General features: G+C 40.0%; 1 protein-coding gene across 1 annotated transcript in view; it reads right to left on the bottom strand.

Annotated features, from left to right (window-relative positions):
* Positions 1 to 18,426, bottom strand: part of Smp_210130 (homeobox protein six-related) — a gene marked incomplete at its 5' end in the record, with an annotated part of 71,087 nt that overhangs the window by 48,229 nt on the left and 4,432 nt on the right. Inside the window, 3 exons of the mRNA XM_018797835.1 lie at positions 927 to 1,190; positions 5,639 to 5,759; positions 6,450 to 6,868. Of these exons, the coding sequence (XP_018652837.1) occupies positions 927 to 1,190; positions 5,639 to 5,759; positions 6,450 to 6,868 (804 nt within the window). The remainder of the gene's footprint in view (positions 1 to 926; positions 1,191 to 5,638; positions 5,760 to 6,449; positions 6,869 to 18,426) is intronic.

The following is an 18,426-nucleotide window of genomic DNA, read 5'->3' as shown; positions in this document are numbered from 1 at the left end:
ATCGATGGGAAGATTCAAACAAACAATACTGAATGAATTTAAACTTCACCCCATCGCACAAGCAAGTGGCTATCAGGACTCAGTGACCGAGTGGATAACGCGATGGCGTTTGAAGCGAAAGGTACTGGGTTGGAGTCCCAGAGTGAATATCAACTCTGAGATGCAGGTACATCCAGCTGACGAGTCCTAAATAGGACGAAACGCGCGTCAAACTGGATTCCACTGCCAGCCACTATCCATCTTTGCTTACTGTGACAATATTAGTTTTAACCCCCGAACAAATATCCCAATAAATCCAAAAAAGCAAAGAACAAATATAGTTCACTAACAAGAACAGAATATCAGTCCCTTAGATATCAATATAAACGTTAAATGGTGATCAAGAATGAAAAAACAAAATAATCAAAATAAAGAAGGATATGGTCAGAATCTTCAATACAAAAGTCAAGACAGTCCTACTGTACGGAGCTGAAACGTAGAGAACTACTACATCAATCGTCAAGAGGGTACAAGTATTTATAAATAGGTGTCTTCGCAAAATACTCAACATTCACTGACCGGATACTATCAGCAATAGAGTTTTATGGGAGAGGACAAACCAGCTTCCAACTGAAGAGGAAATTGGGAAAAGACGTTGGAAGTGGATAGGACATACATTAAGGAAATCACCAAACTGCATCACAAGGCATGCCTTAACTTGGAATCCGGAAGGGAAGCAGAAGAGAGGAAGGCCAAAGAACACATTACGACGGGAAATAGAAGTAGATATGAAAAGGATGAGTAACAACTGGAAAGAACTAGAAAGGAAGGCTCAGGACAGAGTTGGATGGAGAATGCTGGTGAGCGGCCTATGCTCCTCGACGAGGGGTAACAGACGTAAGTAAGTAAGTATGGTCTACATTATAATAAGATCAAACATCACTTACTAGATGATCCATCTATTGTTGAACTTTGATCATGATTAGTTGATCCAGTTAAATTATATTTAGGTGAATTCATGGATAGTTTACGTGGTGAATGTTTATGAATATGATTATTTAATGTATTTCTTGATTGATCTTGATTATTATTATTAATAAATTTGATTTGTTCAGTTAATTCAACATTAGAACGTATTAATTCATTAAGATGTTCATGTAAACGATTCTCTTCCTTTTTCCATTCTTGTTCTTTCACTTCTAAACGTGAAACTGAAATTGAACCAATTGACAACAACAACAAAATATATCACCAATAAAAGGTATTTTAATGAACAAAAAAGAAAATAGGGCAAAGAGAGTAATAGACTGTTATATCCTGGTGAAGACATAAGTACGGGTAACTTCCGGGACCTATGAATGGACGATTATTCTATGTATATTCTTATTGTTTAACTATTGAGTAACTAGAATGTGTATATCTATATTCATCTTATTACAAACTTCATTTTGATCTATGGATTATTATTATACGAATTACTGTTCCTAAATTATACTCAGTTTATTGATTACTGTCTCCCACGTTCACAGCCACATTTGGCTTGATCTTGTACACATGTTATTTTCTATTTTATGGTGTGATGCGGTCTGTCTGTCTGGTATATAAACCGAGTATGCTTGAAGCTGTAATTGGTGTTCTGGACTCAATTGGAAGGGCTAGACGGACAAGGGACTTATAAGGGCGCTAGACTGCTCATACCGGTCGAAGTCATTGGTTAGCACAGTGCTAAGATTGAAGAAGTCGTATTCCGATTGATGGATAATTCACGTGTTAAAAAGACGGACACAAGATCATAACGAATTGAATACGGCCTTCTTATTTTATAGTCATAACAAATTGGCGACGGCCTCTTATAAAATCACAACATAGACAAAAAAAGGCGAAGGCCATGTATTATACGCTGTCCGATTCTGATGCTGATACACATACTTCTTATCGACGAAAACTCGAACCAGCTATTGAGTGAGAAGTTTGAGAGTGAGAGGGAAGCACTCTATTGGATAATCAAATCGAGAAATAATTTTAAACTCATTTATATATAATTTTCCGCAGAAACTTAAGCTACGTTTTTTTATCTATACTGTGACAAATTCTTTAGAAAAGGAAGCCAAATCTTGCTCAATCGCGTGGGCTTATCATCTGCATGACATCTGACCGGTCCATAGCACCATAAACAATGTTAGAAACTGTAATGCAAGTGAGTGAGTAGATAAACACCAGCTGAATTGATCTAGTGGAGTAGTGGCTCACTGGTTAAAGCATCTGAATCTTAGCCGTTAGGTCACTGGTCTCAACCCAGTCCATCTATTTGGATTTATGTAACTAGATAGTTTATCATTAGCTCACAGAGTAACAGTGTGACTCGAAGGCGAGTATATGAATATATGCCTAGTGAGCGAGTTACTGTTATGCCCCGACAAGAATAATGAATGGTAAATTTTGGGATCAGTTTATGGACCAATATGATACATATATTTTTATTGTATAACTGTTAACTAACTAAACTATTCATATTCGTGTCCCTCTCATTATAGACTTTATTTTAACCTATGAACTATTATGACATGATTTACCATTCTTGAGTTATACCCAGTCTATTAATTACTGTTCCCTACATTCACAGTCACCTTGGGCTGAATCTTGTACAAATGTTATTTTCTATTTTATGGTACGATGTGGTCTTTTTGATTGGTATATAAACCTAGTATGTTTGAAATATAATAACTCATACCGCAGAGGCTGAGATTGGTGTTCTGGACTAACTGGCTGGGCTAAGCAGGAAGCAGAACCGACAAGTGCTCTAAACTGCTAGTACTGGTTTCGTGTGTCATTGGTCCGATAGAAAATTCACTGCTCTCTAATTGGCGGCATCATCATGTTATACATAACAGGGTACTCAGTCACAAGTTATAACAGTTACATGCAAGCTGAATTGACTATCAGTAAATATAATGTAAATTGTATCAGTATAATCAATAATGTAAATCATTAGATAAATAAGTACAAGTATATGGCAATAGGCTTTGAAGTACACTGGATGAAGGCTAACAATACTATAAAGCTGTTTGAAGCCAATATAAATAAACCACATTTCTAATCTGTAACTGAATGGTCGAAAAGTCAATTCCTCTGAGTTTATTGGTTAATTCATTTGGTTTTTAACTAAGAAGTTACAGGCTTACATCTTGTTTTATTTAGTTTAATTTAGATATCTGAATAGTATCTCCAGTCATCAAAAAAGCAATAAAGCTCACAAAAAACGATTACATGAAACAAAACTGAAGATCTAGTGAAACTGACCAGTTAATGCAAGTGAAGTAGACGGAAAATTTGAACAATCAACTTTTAATCATTACAACCTATTAAATTATATCTTCACAAGATACAATATTCACAACGAAACATATAATATTTGTTTATTTTTCGTCTTAAATAATGAACCCACCAACAATAGATTCATACGCCACTGATTCCCTCAGGATCGTGGAGTTCATGTGCACCAATAGTTTGGAATTAGGGTCTCCCAACTCCTCTAGGTGGATCCTTCGTACCCACCAACACAGTTTTAGCTTTTCATCTTCTCAATTACGTCAACAACACCACCGCCGTCAGAAGTCAAAGAGTAGGACTTCCGTTGCAGTGGGTATACACAAGTGGCCACGTAGGCACTATGAGGACGTATAAATTCCATTCATTTGTAGATATCATATACTCTTAAACAATATACTTGAGAAGGTGATCAGTAGTAGTTATTACAAGATTTCAAATAGTTTAACAGTCAAAAACATAAATCAAATGACTTCTACCATATATTTATAATGCTAAACGTAAACAATGTGAGTTTACGTGGTCACAAGATGTAAGCTTGACAAAAAAAGACACTTCTCTTTCTATTTCATCCGACAATTATTGAATACTTAAAATCACATGTACACACTCGAAATGACATATAGTACGTAATGATATATTTATGGTTATTATCAAGTGTTATTTGTGTTGCTTCGTTTTAAATAGTAAATTCAAATTAATCTAAACTGATAATCAAGAATACGTTTATGTGTTTGGCGATTCGAAACAAATATTTATACCTAAGAAGCTAATGGAGTAGTGTATGATAGTTAAAGCCCTCAGGTACGAATTCAAATTCCGTTCCATTCACTTTGATTTTCAGAATCATGGTAGTATCACTAACCTTCTATAAAACCACTATGGTTCAAAGCTATGGATGTAAATGTTTACTTATTAAGTGATTTAATAACATCAACCAGTTACCTAAATTGAAGTAAACAGATATATGAGATAAGATTCCGTGTATAGTTGAACAAATATTACTTTTAAACAGTAAAGGATGTATATTAATCAAATTAGTATGTACAGTGAAGTTTATGAATACGACTTTAGGTAAAAGAAACAAATCAATCGATGAGAGTGCAGACTTAGTGAGACATGGTAGTACATGTTCAACAACAAAAATGTATTTAGTGCCTAACAAGATTCCAACTTCCACCAACTAAATCAATTTCCAGTTGCATCAAGTAATAGACAACAATCTAACTACTCAATCATATTCTACTTTGAAGGTGTGAATAATATACACATCAAGCGTAGATTAATTTAAACGACATTAAGTAATCGACAATAAAGACCCTCAAATTATTCCTTGTGTATGATGTGATAACTCACTGTAGAATGAGAAAATTGAATCACTCCGTACCCACCAACCAAGTTAAAGTGCCGGATATTCGCTTTTCAACCTACCAATTTTGTAAACAACACCCTCGCCGCGAGAAGGCTGTGAGTAGGACTTCCCTGACAGTGTCTGTATACTTAAGACTATGAGAGAGTAAATCGAGGAGAGTGGGTCTTCCTTACTCTCGACCGAAACAGGACATTTGCAAGCAGATTAAGAGTATCTAAAACTAAATTGGTCATTGTTATCACATCAGCATTTAAATAATCTAGGAAAAACAGTAAACTATTGTCCAGATAAAGACAAAGCCTCCATTATGACCACAAAATAGGAATCCCTTCGTGAGTGTTCAGATGTCAATTCATACACATGATAATCGTAAATTGCACAATAACCTACTGTTTCCACCATATATTTAATAATTTTACTAAACCATTTATCAAGTATAAATTTATGAAGTAACCTTTGAGTCACACTATAAGTGTGAGGGCTAGTTGTCCAAACCAAAGTAGCTGAACTAAGTGTTCAAGTCCGAAAATTAGTGGCTGAACGCCCAAAAAACCAACAAGTAAGATCCTAAAGTAAACCCGGATGTAAAATTACAGTTTAAGATTACAGATAAAATAAAGGTAACGCGATTTGACTCATTTGCACTAATTCACCTCTTTTATTGATGGTACCACGTTCATTTAATTATTATTTAGGTACTAGTCAGCTTATTTTATACAGCTAGATATTTAGTTAACAACCTTAACTGCAAAGTATAACTACTTGATCAAAATTAAATGGTACCTATTTTCATCAGTCAGTAACAATACCACGACATAAAATGTCACCGAAAAGGTTGAACATGCCTACAGACAGATTTTAATGCTTAAATATAACTTTAATGTGATTATTTACGATTATTAAAAAGATGTATATAGAATCTAAAAGAATATAAGTATGGAAAAAAACGAAAAAACAAACCTTGATCTTTAGCCAATTGAAGTCTCAATTCCGTTTGCCGACAAGATGTGGATAATGACTCATTTTTTGCCTCATTCACTTTTCTCTCTTCATCAAAAGCATCCTCTGCATTTAGCAAACGCTAAAGTTTTAAATTTGCATCGAAAGTAAGTTTAATGAGTTTGTTAAAATTGAGCAGAACCATGTGAAAATTTTATCACAAAAACATGATATTTGAAATATGTTACACTCTTTTAAGCCCTTCCGAACGGTAATCATGCTACAGGTTATATCTATAACGAAGTGTACACGCAGTTCAGTGGTAAAAATAATAAGGATGTATGGTGTGACGGTATACAGTCGACTTTCCAACACCAGGTTGGCATCCCCAGCTTTGTGATTATTAAATAGCACGAAAATCATTTACTAACAAAAAGTATACACTATGTCAGTATACAATGTCTAATAATACGAATGCAAATAACACAGTTGAAAGTAAACGAAATAAATTATATATATATATGAACTTTTTCAGTTTCGTGTACAGTGAGGACGCGTGAACACAATGTCGAAGTTTAGCATGGAACTACGGATGAAAAGGAACCCAGTTTTGAACCTCTTTAAGTAGGGTGTGTAACAGGCTACGAATACACGAGATGCTGGAGGAGAAGTTTAAGTTTACACAAATCAAAAGCTGATATTATGCTGTAAAATATCAAATAGATCACCTTATATGGTAGTAAATTTATTATCTGACTTGGTAATTATTAAAGTCTGAAACACTCCCGCATTAAACCAACTGGATAAATTCTTTTGTTTAAAATTCACTCACCAGTTCGGACTGTTTTCGAGCAGCCTTTTCAGCAGTAAGTTGGTCATAAATATGCTCATTCTCTTCACGTAATTGTCTTACTTCAGCATGGTATGCAGATTGATCTTTATATAGTTCATCCAAATTTTCCAGCAGGCTAATTATTAATGGCATTAAACGCTCAACAACGGGTAATCCATAAGCCTCAATCATAGTTTCAAACTCTTTGTATATACCAGAAGCTATAGACTGAACTCGTTCAGACATAACCACTGAAACATGTGAGCTACGATCTAATTCGTTGAAATTCGAGGATAAATAAACATCGTCAATATCATTAAAAGGAGACTTCAAGTTGAGTAATTTCTTTTCTAATTCAGTACCACCGTTTGCAATATTTTCATGAACTATTGCACTTTTAGGAGAATGGGACATTCTAACTGGAAATATTCAAAAACAGTAACAATAAACACTCGGCACAGTGGTGATCTTCCAATTTAATATTGTAATGAAGAAAAAATTTGAAGTAGAATTGCAAATGGTAAGAAAAAGATAAACCGTAATAATAAGAGCAGGTGTTTATCAACAGTAGTTTGAAGCTGAGTACATTAACCTGAATTGGATAAAATAAATTACACAATAAACAACGGAATTAGCACAAATATATATTGGTTTAAATTCCCACACTTTACAGTGGGTATAATAATAGAGTGAAAATAATGCTGTTAGTCGTAAACTAAAAACGGAGAAGATAATACAATAAACTCGTGTAAATAATACGCACTACTGAATCATGTGACACCGCATATCCCTAATTTACAGTCATTGTGCCAAATAAACAGCTAGAATATATGGTAAACTGTTGTTACCTCTCCTTTACTTATGTTGACTATACATGAAAATAAGTATATATGAACGATCAAATGGCTGTCCGGTGATATGGTAACAGTCGGTTTTACTCCACCCCATGAGCTACTGTATTATCGAGACTAATTTGCCATAAGTTATTACATACAATGAAATTCAACGGTTATTTGGTCATTATTAGCTAATCTGCAAACAAAAACTGAGGTTTTCACCTTGCAGACAAGACTGTAAGTATTTAAGAAACAAATCAAATTCACTTGTGCTTTTCAGAGCATATACGTAAATATTTACACGAATATATTAGTGTATTATGCAAGGATATACTCTTGCATAGTTAAAGGTGTACACCATCAGTGACTGAAGTGTAAACCTAATAGACTATAAACTAAACCGAAAAATTCACTTAAAGCTGCAGCTTTCCAATCTAAGTAAAAAAAAACAATGACACCAGGTTTACCTTAAAACGAATAGCACTGTGGCAATGTGTTATCGGCGTTTGTTCGAAGGCAAGAGAGATTTAACAACAATAGCATGCAGACAAAGGCCAGTGAATGTCGGAGGAAAAACTTGACGTGTCAGCAACAACGTATATATTTCAAGAATCAAATAACGCGGATATGTTACAAAAGAGGAAACTTGTTTAAAAAAGTCTCATACATTATTCGCAAGCTCAGTTTACCCAGTCCTTGTTCTACTTGCATCACATTAACCCTTTGTTCCTCTGTAATAAAAAACAGATTTACACTTATAACATTACAAAATGATTTCTAATATTGTCACAAAACCCCTCTCTCCGCGAGGCACTTTCCTCAGTGTCTGGTTGTGGACATGAACATGCTATGCCTTCTTCTGATCGTATTTCGTAATAACTGGTGGCAGTTGAGGGTTAACAAAATGGGTATCTGAATGAACCGTCTTTCGGTCTGATTCCAACTGGCTATAGCGTACTGTCATGAGTTAGTCTTTAAGCCGCTGGCGGTTAGACAAGACGAAGGTACTGGAAGACCGAATAAACACAATTTCGTAAGGCCCTTGCCAAGGATGGTGGAACTTGACACGCGCTCCTGGTGGAGACAGGGAGGTGCAGCCAAACAGGATCTCTAGTTTATGTACCAGCCCGTTAACTCCCCGACTGTACAAGTCATCCTGGTGTTTGCTGAAATTCTGTAGGTTGCTTTTAACCAGGTGTTACGCGCCAGCAAGACGGCTATGAGCATTATGAATGTGTGGTACGTGTTCGAACACGTACGCTCGGGATCCCGAGCCTCATTTGTAACGAGGGAATTTGTATCCTAACAGGTGGGCATAACTCATGCCAAAAGTTAGAGTGACTGGCGTGAACCCTTTGGACTCATGCAATGATGTGCAATAAGCTAAGAGACATTGAGGTATCGCATTATCCCAACATTCAGTAGAATTACTGATGAACGATTGTAGAAAAGCCTTAATAGTCCTGTTTATCCTTTCAATCGGGCCACTAACTTTCAGATGGTACGTAGTGGTATGAATTTTTCAGATTTTCAGTATTTTTGATACTTGAGTGGTGGGATGACTTACGAAGTGCACGGAAAAACAACCAACTTTCAAACCTCACCGCGCTTTCTTCCCCACGACCTTGAACGTCACAGATGATAGCATTCATTATGTATTTGAAGTGCTTGATGTCGGTTGCTAGCTAGATTCTCAGGTGTTTGTATATATACGTAGCCTGTTTATACCTGAAAACCACTGAAGTCGCCAACGTCATAAACTATGCTCTTTTTCATTTTAGAACAAATGATAAGCCGTGAGAACTACAAATCTAAGGTGACATTTCAGGTCCAAGTTGCTGAATCGACAGTCAATATTCCGCGTGGTTCTACTGCAGAATGAGTGCATGTAGTGTAGTAGCCATGTAGTGCTATGTGTAATCATCCTTGAAAGAGTTCAAGGATGATTTATGATCCGTGAACAAGACGATTGGCTTCAGAGGATAAGGAAAATCGGAGGCCGGTACTGGTCCAATCATCACCCTTAGATATAGTGTCCGAATGAGTTAGAAGAATGACTGGCTACAAAATCTCCATAACTGATTTGATCACATTAAATGTGTAAATATCAATATGACCGTAGTGAATGAATCACTCGTAAGCTTATGATAAATGAAATGTATACATAATGATCTGGTTACTTGACAATTATTCAGTAAGAGCATATATAACAACAGTTCATAAATTAGTCCTGGAAATAAACTTTTCCCCAATCTTCGTTTTGATGTCTTTGTGTGGTTAACGTAAGGAGTGTCGATACACCTACAACGTCATTCCCTAATTTCCTCTTGACCTGTAAGTTAGTTTATACTCTCCCATAGTAGGTTGTTGCTTATAGTATCCGGTCAAAAAACCTGGAGTATCTTGAGTAGACAATCGTTTAAAAATACTTGTACATTTTCGTTGATGGTTGAAGTAGTCCTTCAAGTTTCGGGTACGTACGATAGAACTATCTCGACGTTTGTTTTGAAGATTCTGACTTTGATATTGGTTAACAGTTATTTTGAGTTCCATGTGTTCTTTAATTGTATGTATATTGACCTTGCCTTACCTATTCGTGCCTTCACGTCTCCACTAGATACTCTTTGTTTATCAATGATATTTTCCGGATATATGAAGGCTTTGACCTCTTACACAAATTCACCACCACAAGTAAGTAGATTGGTGCTTGTTGTCGCGCCACAGGATCTTGCATTTTTCTTTGTGAATGTTGAGGTCTATTCATGTGAAGACTGCTGTTGCGCATATATTCTTCAATTACTCAGATGAAGTAAGCCAACCAATTAATGGTGACTTGATACCTAACCGTCCGAGCTTATCAATAAGACTCATATGATTGATCTTATAATAGCTTCTGAGAAGTCAAGGTACATGACGTCAACACTCACCTGGTGGTCAAGGGTGGTTGCTAATCTGTCTGACGCAATCAACAGGTTGGTTATACAAGAGGGACCATCCCTGAAACTGTGTGGTTAGGATGAAAAGAAGTTAGCGGATTGTAAGTAGTCACTTAGACCACCTTTAATCATGGACTTCAGAATCTTTGAGGGTATCGAGAGAAGTGCTACCTGCTTCAGATTCACTAACCTTTGACATTCAGTAGTTACTTCCTGCGGGGTTATGTCGGGACAATGTTCCAGCTTGCTTAGGATTCTCGTTCGGATGTCAGCATCCTCAGGTGAACGCAGGCTACAGACAAATACCAGGCATTTGAACTAGTCTTCAGTCATGGAAGACAACTTGAACCTCTCGCGTTCTCGGTTCACAATACCAGCATGTTTCACCTAGTCATCTCCTGATTCTTTCGTTATCTTCAAGCACTGGTAACGGATATTAAATAGAGACGACTGTTCTCCAAAGATTTGAGACAGGGTTTGAATTGCTTCATCAAAACTAAAGTCTCGTGGGTTTGTAGTGAGTATTCCAAATACGGCTCACCAGTTTGTAGTGGATGTCGAGTCGAAGACGGACTATGATCACCACTACAATTCGATTACGCGCCCAGAAACGACTTGGTTCCCTTGATAGCCCGTAAATCAGAAGGCTTTACTAGTCCAGATCAAGTATATTTATTGGCGATCTCGTGGTATCGAAATAATACCGAGACGTGCCAAAGAGTACAAGCGAATAAGCAGTGCGTGAGCAAGCTCGAACCAAACAAGGCGGATAGCGGAACAAGAAGTGAAACTGATACAGTTAAACAAATACAGTAAAACAATCTCTGGTACAATTGGTTACAATAATAATAATTGTTTCTGTTATTCCAATCGTGTTCTTATCGAGACTGGCCGGTCACTACAGGAGCCCCCCGCTAGAAAGGGTTTACTCTTTCGATACGTAGCGGTTTCGTTCGTGGGACTGATCGCGAAACGTGCAATTGTAGGACGAAGGCGTTGGCAGAACAGGGAGTGATCGTTGATCCTCGAGTTGCCACCAAAAGTCTTTGACGTAGAACGGTACCAGAAGGAACGTGCTGTATTGATTGCTTGGATTAGCATGCTACACCAGAGTGGTTTGTATCCAGAATCTGAAGGTTGCGTTCGTAGAGGTCTGGACCAGAAACGCTGCAGACGTAGGACGAAACCAGATTGAGCCAAGGAACCAGATGCGACCAGGATAACCATGTTCGGGACCAAATGTATATCATACGTATTTGGAGTCAGAGAGATCGACTGAGTACGTTGACTATAGCGTGGGTGATCAGGCCAGCTTTCGCCAAGATTGACTAAAGTCGACGATACCAGAACAGCGATGGTCAGAGGCGTAGGCTCGGAGTAAACACAAAAAAATGAAAGAAAAAGAGAAAAGTGTAGCTTTCGTGTAGTATAGGGGTAGATTCCTATACTGTATCCGTAGTTGGTTATGAGGTTAGTCGAGAAAGCGTACGGGTAAGCGTACTCGGCGACCAGAACGTGAGACGGTAGTCTCGTTCGAACCTCGTGAGCCTGCAATCTCATCCGCAGTCAAGGGCGGTGTGGTCTGCTGGTCTGGACGTGAGACGGAAGTCTCGTCCGTAGACGGGGCAGATGACACGTGCTGTTGACTGGGACGTGAGAATGTGGTCTCAGGTGCATCTAGCGTGTGATCCGAAGTAGATGTAGAAATCCCGCTAGAAGCTCTGATGGGTCTAGCATTAAGTCTCGGCTTATCAGGTATAGCACTGTCATCGACGTGTGCTGGCTTGAGACGATCAATGCTGACTGTTTCGATGCGGCCACGTCGATCAACCTTGAAGGTCTTTTCGTGACGGGAAATCACGTGAAAAGGTCCTTCGTAAGGCTGTTGTAGAGGTTTGCGTACCGAATCTACTCGTATGAAAACATGTGAACAGGTAGGTAACTCTCGAGGGAGAGCGACCTGTCGATGTTGTATACGAGTTGACACCGGAGTCAGTGTTCGCATGAATGCAGACAGTCGTTGGACGTAGTCTGATTCGCCGAACTTAATGCTGCTCCGTGGTGTGAAAAATTCCCCAGGCAGACGCAATGTCGTGCCGTAAACAAGTTCAGCGGCGGAACATTGAATATCTGCCTTTAGACTCGTTCTGATTCCCAGGAGGACGAGCGGTAGGGTTTCGTACCAATTGTTGTTTTCGTGTGCTTGAAGAGCACTTTTAAGTTGGCGATGAAACCGTTCAACTAAACCGTTTGATGCTGGATGGTAGGCGGTAGTGCGTATGCGTTCCGTACCAAGCAGCCGTGTTAGTGAGGAGAATAATGCGGACTCAAATTGTTGTCCTCGGTCAGTCGTGACAGTCGAGGGACAACCGTACATAGCTATCCATCGTTCTACGAAGCAGTGAGCAACTGTCTCCGCCGTAATAGACGTGATGGGAATAGCTTCGGGCCATCTTGTGAAACGATCAACGCACGTGAGTATGTGATCATACCCGTGCGATGGTGGTAATGGTCCTACAATGTCTATGTGAACGTGATCGAAGCGAGCATCAGGCGTAGCGAAAGTGCCAATAGGGGCAGCTACGTGCCTGTGCACTTTTGATCGTTGACATTGTAAACATTGTTTTACCCACATACGGACATCTTTATTCATTGACGGCCAGACGTATCGTGCAGCGATGAGGCGTAGGGTGGCTGCGATACCAGGATGAGATAGACCATGAAGGGCATCAAAGACGAGACGGCTATAAGCGGAGGGTACGATGGGTCGAGGGAGGCCCGTAGAAGTATCGCATAGGATAGTACCTGAGCTAGTAGCTAGGGGTACTTCCCGGCACTGAAGGGACGTAGACTGGTGTGCTTCCGTGCATGAAGTATCGTTTGCTTGGGCGGCGGCTATAGCAGGTAGGTCAAGCATTGGCAAAGTAACTGCATTAAGTTGGATACGTGATAAAGCATCAGCAACACAGTTCGACTCGCCTTTGACGTGACGAAGGTCTGTCGTGAACTGGGAGATATAGTCCAAATGTCTGCACTCTCGTGGTGAGTAGCGGTCAGACTTGGTATGCAGAGCATACGTTAAGGGCTTATGGTCGGTGAATAAGATGAACTTACGACCTTCTACAGCTTGCCGGAAATGTTTGATGGCGCAGTAGGCTGCTAGCAGTTCGCGACCAAAAGCGCTATATCTCGTCTCCGTGGGAGTGAGGCGTAGTGAGAAAAATTCGAGGGGCTGCCAACTACCGGAGATATTCTGTTGCATAACGGCTCCTATGGCGAAATCTGATGCATCAACCGCTATACTAAGCGTGGCTGATGGGTCAGGATGCACGAGAAGTGTGGCTTGAGCTAGGGCCGTTTTGATATCTGAAAATGCAGTACGTGCGGCGTCGTTCCATTCCAGTTTGCGTGGATTACCGCGAAGTAAATCGGTTAACGGTCGTAACTGTTCTGCCGCGTGCGAAATGAAGCGTCGGTAGAAGTTGACCAAACCGAGAAATGCCTTCAGTTCCTTGAGTGTGGACGGTACAGTGTACTCCATTATAGTACGTACTTTATCCTCACAAGGTAGAATACCCTCATGCTTAATAACATGACCTAAGAATTTTATTTCCTTCTTCCCGAGTTCACACTTGTCGGGGTTGACTATTATTCCATTATCCGAAAGGCGCTGGAATAGTAGCGTCAGGTGTTGATAATGTTCATCTACGTTTGATGATGCGATTAGCAGGTCATCAATATAGACGTGAACAAAATCTAGGTCTCGTACAATGCTATCGATGAACCTTTGGAAAGTTTGAGCAGCATTCCGTAATCCAAATGGCATTCGTAAGAACTCAAATAAACCGAAAGGAGTCGTGATAGCAGTTTTCTCTATATCTTCAAGAGCGACTGGGATCTGGTGATATGCTCGTACCAGATCGATCCTGGAAAAAATTGTCGTGCCCTTGAGTGATGCCGTGATGTCATGTATGTGGGGGATGGGATAGCTATCGAAACGTGTAGCTGTGTTTAACGCTCGGTAGTCTCCGCATGGTCTCCAACTAACCCCATCCTTTTTTTGAACCATGTGGAGAGGTGAGGCCCAAGGACTGTGAGAAGGACGAATAATACCAGTAGCTAGTAAATTGTCAAACTCACGTTTAGCGAAAGCTAATTTGTCCGGTGCCAGTCGGCGAGGTCTTGCCGTGACTGGTGGTCCGCGGGTGACTATGTGGTGTACCACACGATTGGTCACCGATGGAGTCTCCTCGAGAGGTTTAGTTAATTTGGGGAATTTCTGAAATAAAACGTGGAATAAATCGTCACGCGAATGAAATACACCTGTGATTCGGTACGCGTTTGTGTGGGCTTTAGAGCCCATAAAGTTGCTGTTCGACGAAGTATCAATTAGCTGCAGCCTACGTGAATCGACTAGCAATTCATAGTGCTGTAGGAAATCGATACCGAGTATAGCTGTGGGAACATCGGCAATGATGAACGTCCACAGATACTGTCGTCGGTTGCTCAGGTTGACCGTAAGTTGTCGTGTACCATAGGTGGGAATGACTGAGCCATTCGCAGCGCGTAGTCGAAGCATAGTGGCTTGAGACTTACTGTTACCGATAGGTACGACAGAAACTTGGGCACCCGTATCCACAAGGTACCTAGCGTTGGTGCGATAATCGTGCACGTAAAATAAACGGCCAACCTGAGGTGAAGTGCCGGCGAGTACGGCCGCATTTACTCGCCGGCTGAGGAGTTTCCCGCCTTGTATGAGCAGGGAGCTCGACAATGACGGGCACCGGCTCCGAAAGCACGGTGAAACCAGCACCAACCTGGACTCGCTTCCGAAACCGCCTTCTGGTGTGGCTTGGAAGATGCCCGCTTGGGGCGAGTCGTTACGGCCTTACGAGATTGTGACCTGGGTCGGGGGGCGTAGGGGGCTGGCACATTTGTGCGGTCTCGGAAACTGAGACGAGTATGGATACATCTGTCCCTATCCCCATGAGCCGGAGGTCGTCTAGCATCGAGATCAACGTTAGAACGGGAAGTACTAGCAACCAAATAGTCGTCTTTGGTGTTAACTCGTGCTAGAATCTTATCTGCTATGAGGGCCACCTTGTTGAGCGGGGTGTCCTCGAGCAGAGCCGTAAGGGTTGGCTGGATACTGACTGGTAAGGCTTCGAACCACAACTCTTTGACTATCTCAGAGTCAGCTGTCATGTTTCCTGCAAGGGATTGCAGGCGCGTGAGGTGGTGGCTCGGCTTAGCATCACCCATAGGGTGACGTGCTAATAGTGTCCTCAATCGTTCCTCTCTTGATGGGAGGAAATGTCGAAGGATGGCATCCTTAAGACGGTCATAAACGTTTGGAACGTTCGGATTGAGGACAACCTCACGGACAGCGGTTAGGTGATCCCCGGGCAATGATTCCAAAGCGTAGGCGTACTTCTGCCTTTGATTGGTTATGCGGCGGATCTCAAATTGAGATTCCAGTGCCGCGAACCAGACTTCTGGATCATGAGGGATGAAAGGAACCGGTCGAAAACTGATAACCTGTATCTCGGAGTCTATCATATTTATGTTATTCTTATCGTTATCTACCATATTAAGTTGCCAAAATATTATATATTGAAAAATATCAATACGAATATATGCAACAGATGTGGATAGATAAATAGACTCACCGGATTGATCTGGTTTGGAGAATTGGCCAAGTTTGACTTGTGCTCGATGGATTGGGTTACCAGCTGTATTGCGTGTTCCAAATACGGCTCACCAGTTGTAGTGAGTATTCCAAATACGGCTCACCAGTTTGTAGTGGATGTCGAGTCGAAGACGGACTATGATCACCACTACAATTCGATTACGCGCCCAGAAACGACTTGGTTCCCTTGATAGCCCGTAAATCAGAAGGCTTTACTAGTCCAGATCAAGTATATTTATTGGCGATCTCGTGGTATCGAAATAATACCGAGACGTGCCAAAGAGTACAAGCGAATAAGCAGTGCGTGAGCAAGCTCGAACCAAACAAGGCGGATAGCGGAACAAGAAGTGAAACTGATACAGTTAAACAAATACAGTAAAACAATCTCTGGTACAATTGGTTACAATAATAATAATTGTTTCTGTTATTCCAATCGTGTTCTTATCGAGACTGGCCGGTCACTACAGGTTCTTCGGAAGAATAAAGTCACTATAGTGTTCATGTTCTGTTGTCCCAAGTTTCCTTAGAAGTATTCTGACTTTTGAAGGGTCATCCAGTCTGCAGAGATCAATACAGAACAAATCTTCATACTTCTTAAACCAAGAGTCAAAAGTAACACCTGCTGCACCATCAAAATTAAATTCATAGATTGCATTAATAACTGAATCAGCATAAGATACTTGTAATTCAGCAGAAGCAGAGTTTTGTTGGGACATGCATAATTTCTGCATAAGGGCTTCCATGATTCTGATTTGAGACTGTTCAAACCGCTTTTCTTGACGCTCCATATAAGCTTCTAGTTGCTCCAAAGAAGCACTCATTGTAGTTTTTTCGTCGCCACTGATATGTCTTGTTGATTGAACGTTATATTCGGATCCTAAGCTAGTCTCGTAACCCCCAAGCTAGAACTACACAGCGACTTGAAGACGAGAGAAAAGGAACAAAATATGCGGGAAGCACTTTACTCCAAAGGTTCATTTATGTACAGAACATATAGGGTTTTTGTAGTACTTTAAAAGTCCTTGGGTTTTACTGAAAATACTACTGAGAATACCTCTAAACATAGCAGCCAATCAGAACCTCTACATGTGACTTTTCATTTTCGTGATATTTCTAGCAAAACTTTAAATCAGACATTGATTGGATAAAATGCTTTTCATGTCTATTGCGAGTAATTTGCAGGACAATCCTAACAGGCCGGTAGCCTGAAGATTCGTTATGTCCAACCCCTTTGAAAATTGATGGAATGTGAGCCAAAATCTAAATATCCGTCAACGTGACTCGGCTAAGTGAAGGTGAGAACATCATGTTAAGCGGTTTGCGAAGATTGAAGTCGCTTGCCTCAGCGGAATGAACTACATCCGGACCAGGTAAAATGCACTTCTATAGATGCTGTTGTTTCTGATACAACATGTTGGGTCTCATGGTCACATCTGAGAGTGATATCGAGCTTTAAGTGAAGCTCTCGTCAACACAATTTGCATGCGACTGTTGAAATGATTGGGGGTTGATTGTGTCACCATCGTTCTTGTTCGTGCCATTAGGACCTAGAAATCGGAAACTCTGGATTCGGCTTGCCGAAGACTGATTGCATGGTGGACTAAACTCTTGGATTGAAGAAATATTTATGGACAAGACGTTTTTGAAGTTAGAGCCTATCTCATCTAGCAGCCCTGGTCCAATGACTTCATGCCTGTTTAAACTGTATGTATATGCTATTGTCACTAGCATGTTTATGCTCCGCCCAGTATGGCCTTTTGAGCCCAAGGATTTGAAGATTGGGATTCTCTATGACTGAACATCGCTTGTTGTCTTTGGAGACCGTTTGCGGGACAGACTGTCTTGTAACATATAAGATCGCTTGCAGTAAGAAATTCCAACGACCGTCCACATCAAGTGGAGGTCATACGTTACAGTACACCTACTATAGATTGACCTTTAAAGGTGACGAATTCAACTATTTGAAACTCCAGAGCCTATAGTTAGTGAAATGATATACCTCAGTTTTGCTGATAAAACTGGAGATTATGACAGCGTGATAACATCTACCTAGAAAAGCCAGGATTGAGAGATTGTCAGTTAGGAATTTTTCGTTTGTAGTAGTAGTAAATCCGTCCAAGGGACATGAACTTAGCCGTCCACTAATGTTTATTTGGAAATCTGCCGCAATGATAAAATTTTCTAATGAAATAAAATAGAATATAATGGGGACGTATGGTACCCATTTCTCAGCTTCAACAGAACTCTGTGATTTCTACAGTAAGAAAATGATATAAATATTTTTGCTTAATGACAGACATGTCACTTACGATATTCATATCTAGATTTGGAGCATTTTGGAATTTTTAAGTAAACAACGCTTTAAATTTATCACTTTCCGTATGATTATGATGTTTATTACGACGCTTTATTGTTTATCAGATCGCAAACTCTTCTAGCTACTGTTAAAGTGTGCTCCATTTCCATAATATCCTTCAACATCGTTATGACTTTATCAATATCCCTAACAATGCCTA

The sequence above is a fragment of the Schistosoma mansoni genome, chromosome 5 (genome assembly GCF_000237925.1).
Source record: "Schistosoma mansoni strain Puerto Rico chromosome 5, complete genome".
Lineage (NCBI taxonomy): Eukaryota > Metazoa > Platyhelminthes > Trematoda > Strigeidida > Schistosomatidae > Schistosoma > Schistosoma mansoni.
The sequence above is the reverse complement of the archived record's forward strand: the minus strand, read 5'-3'. Positions and strand labels throughout refer to the sequence as shown.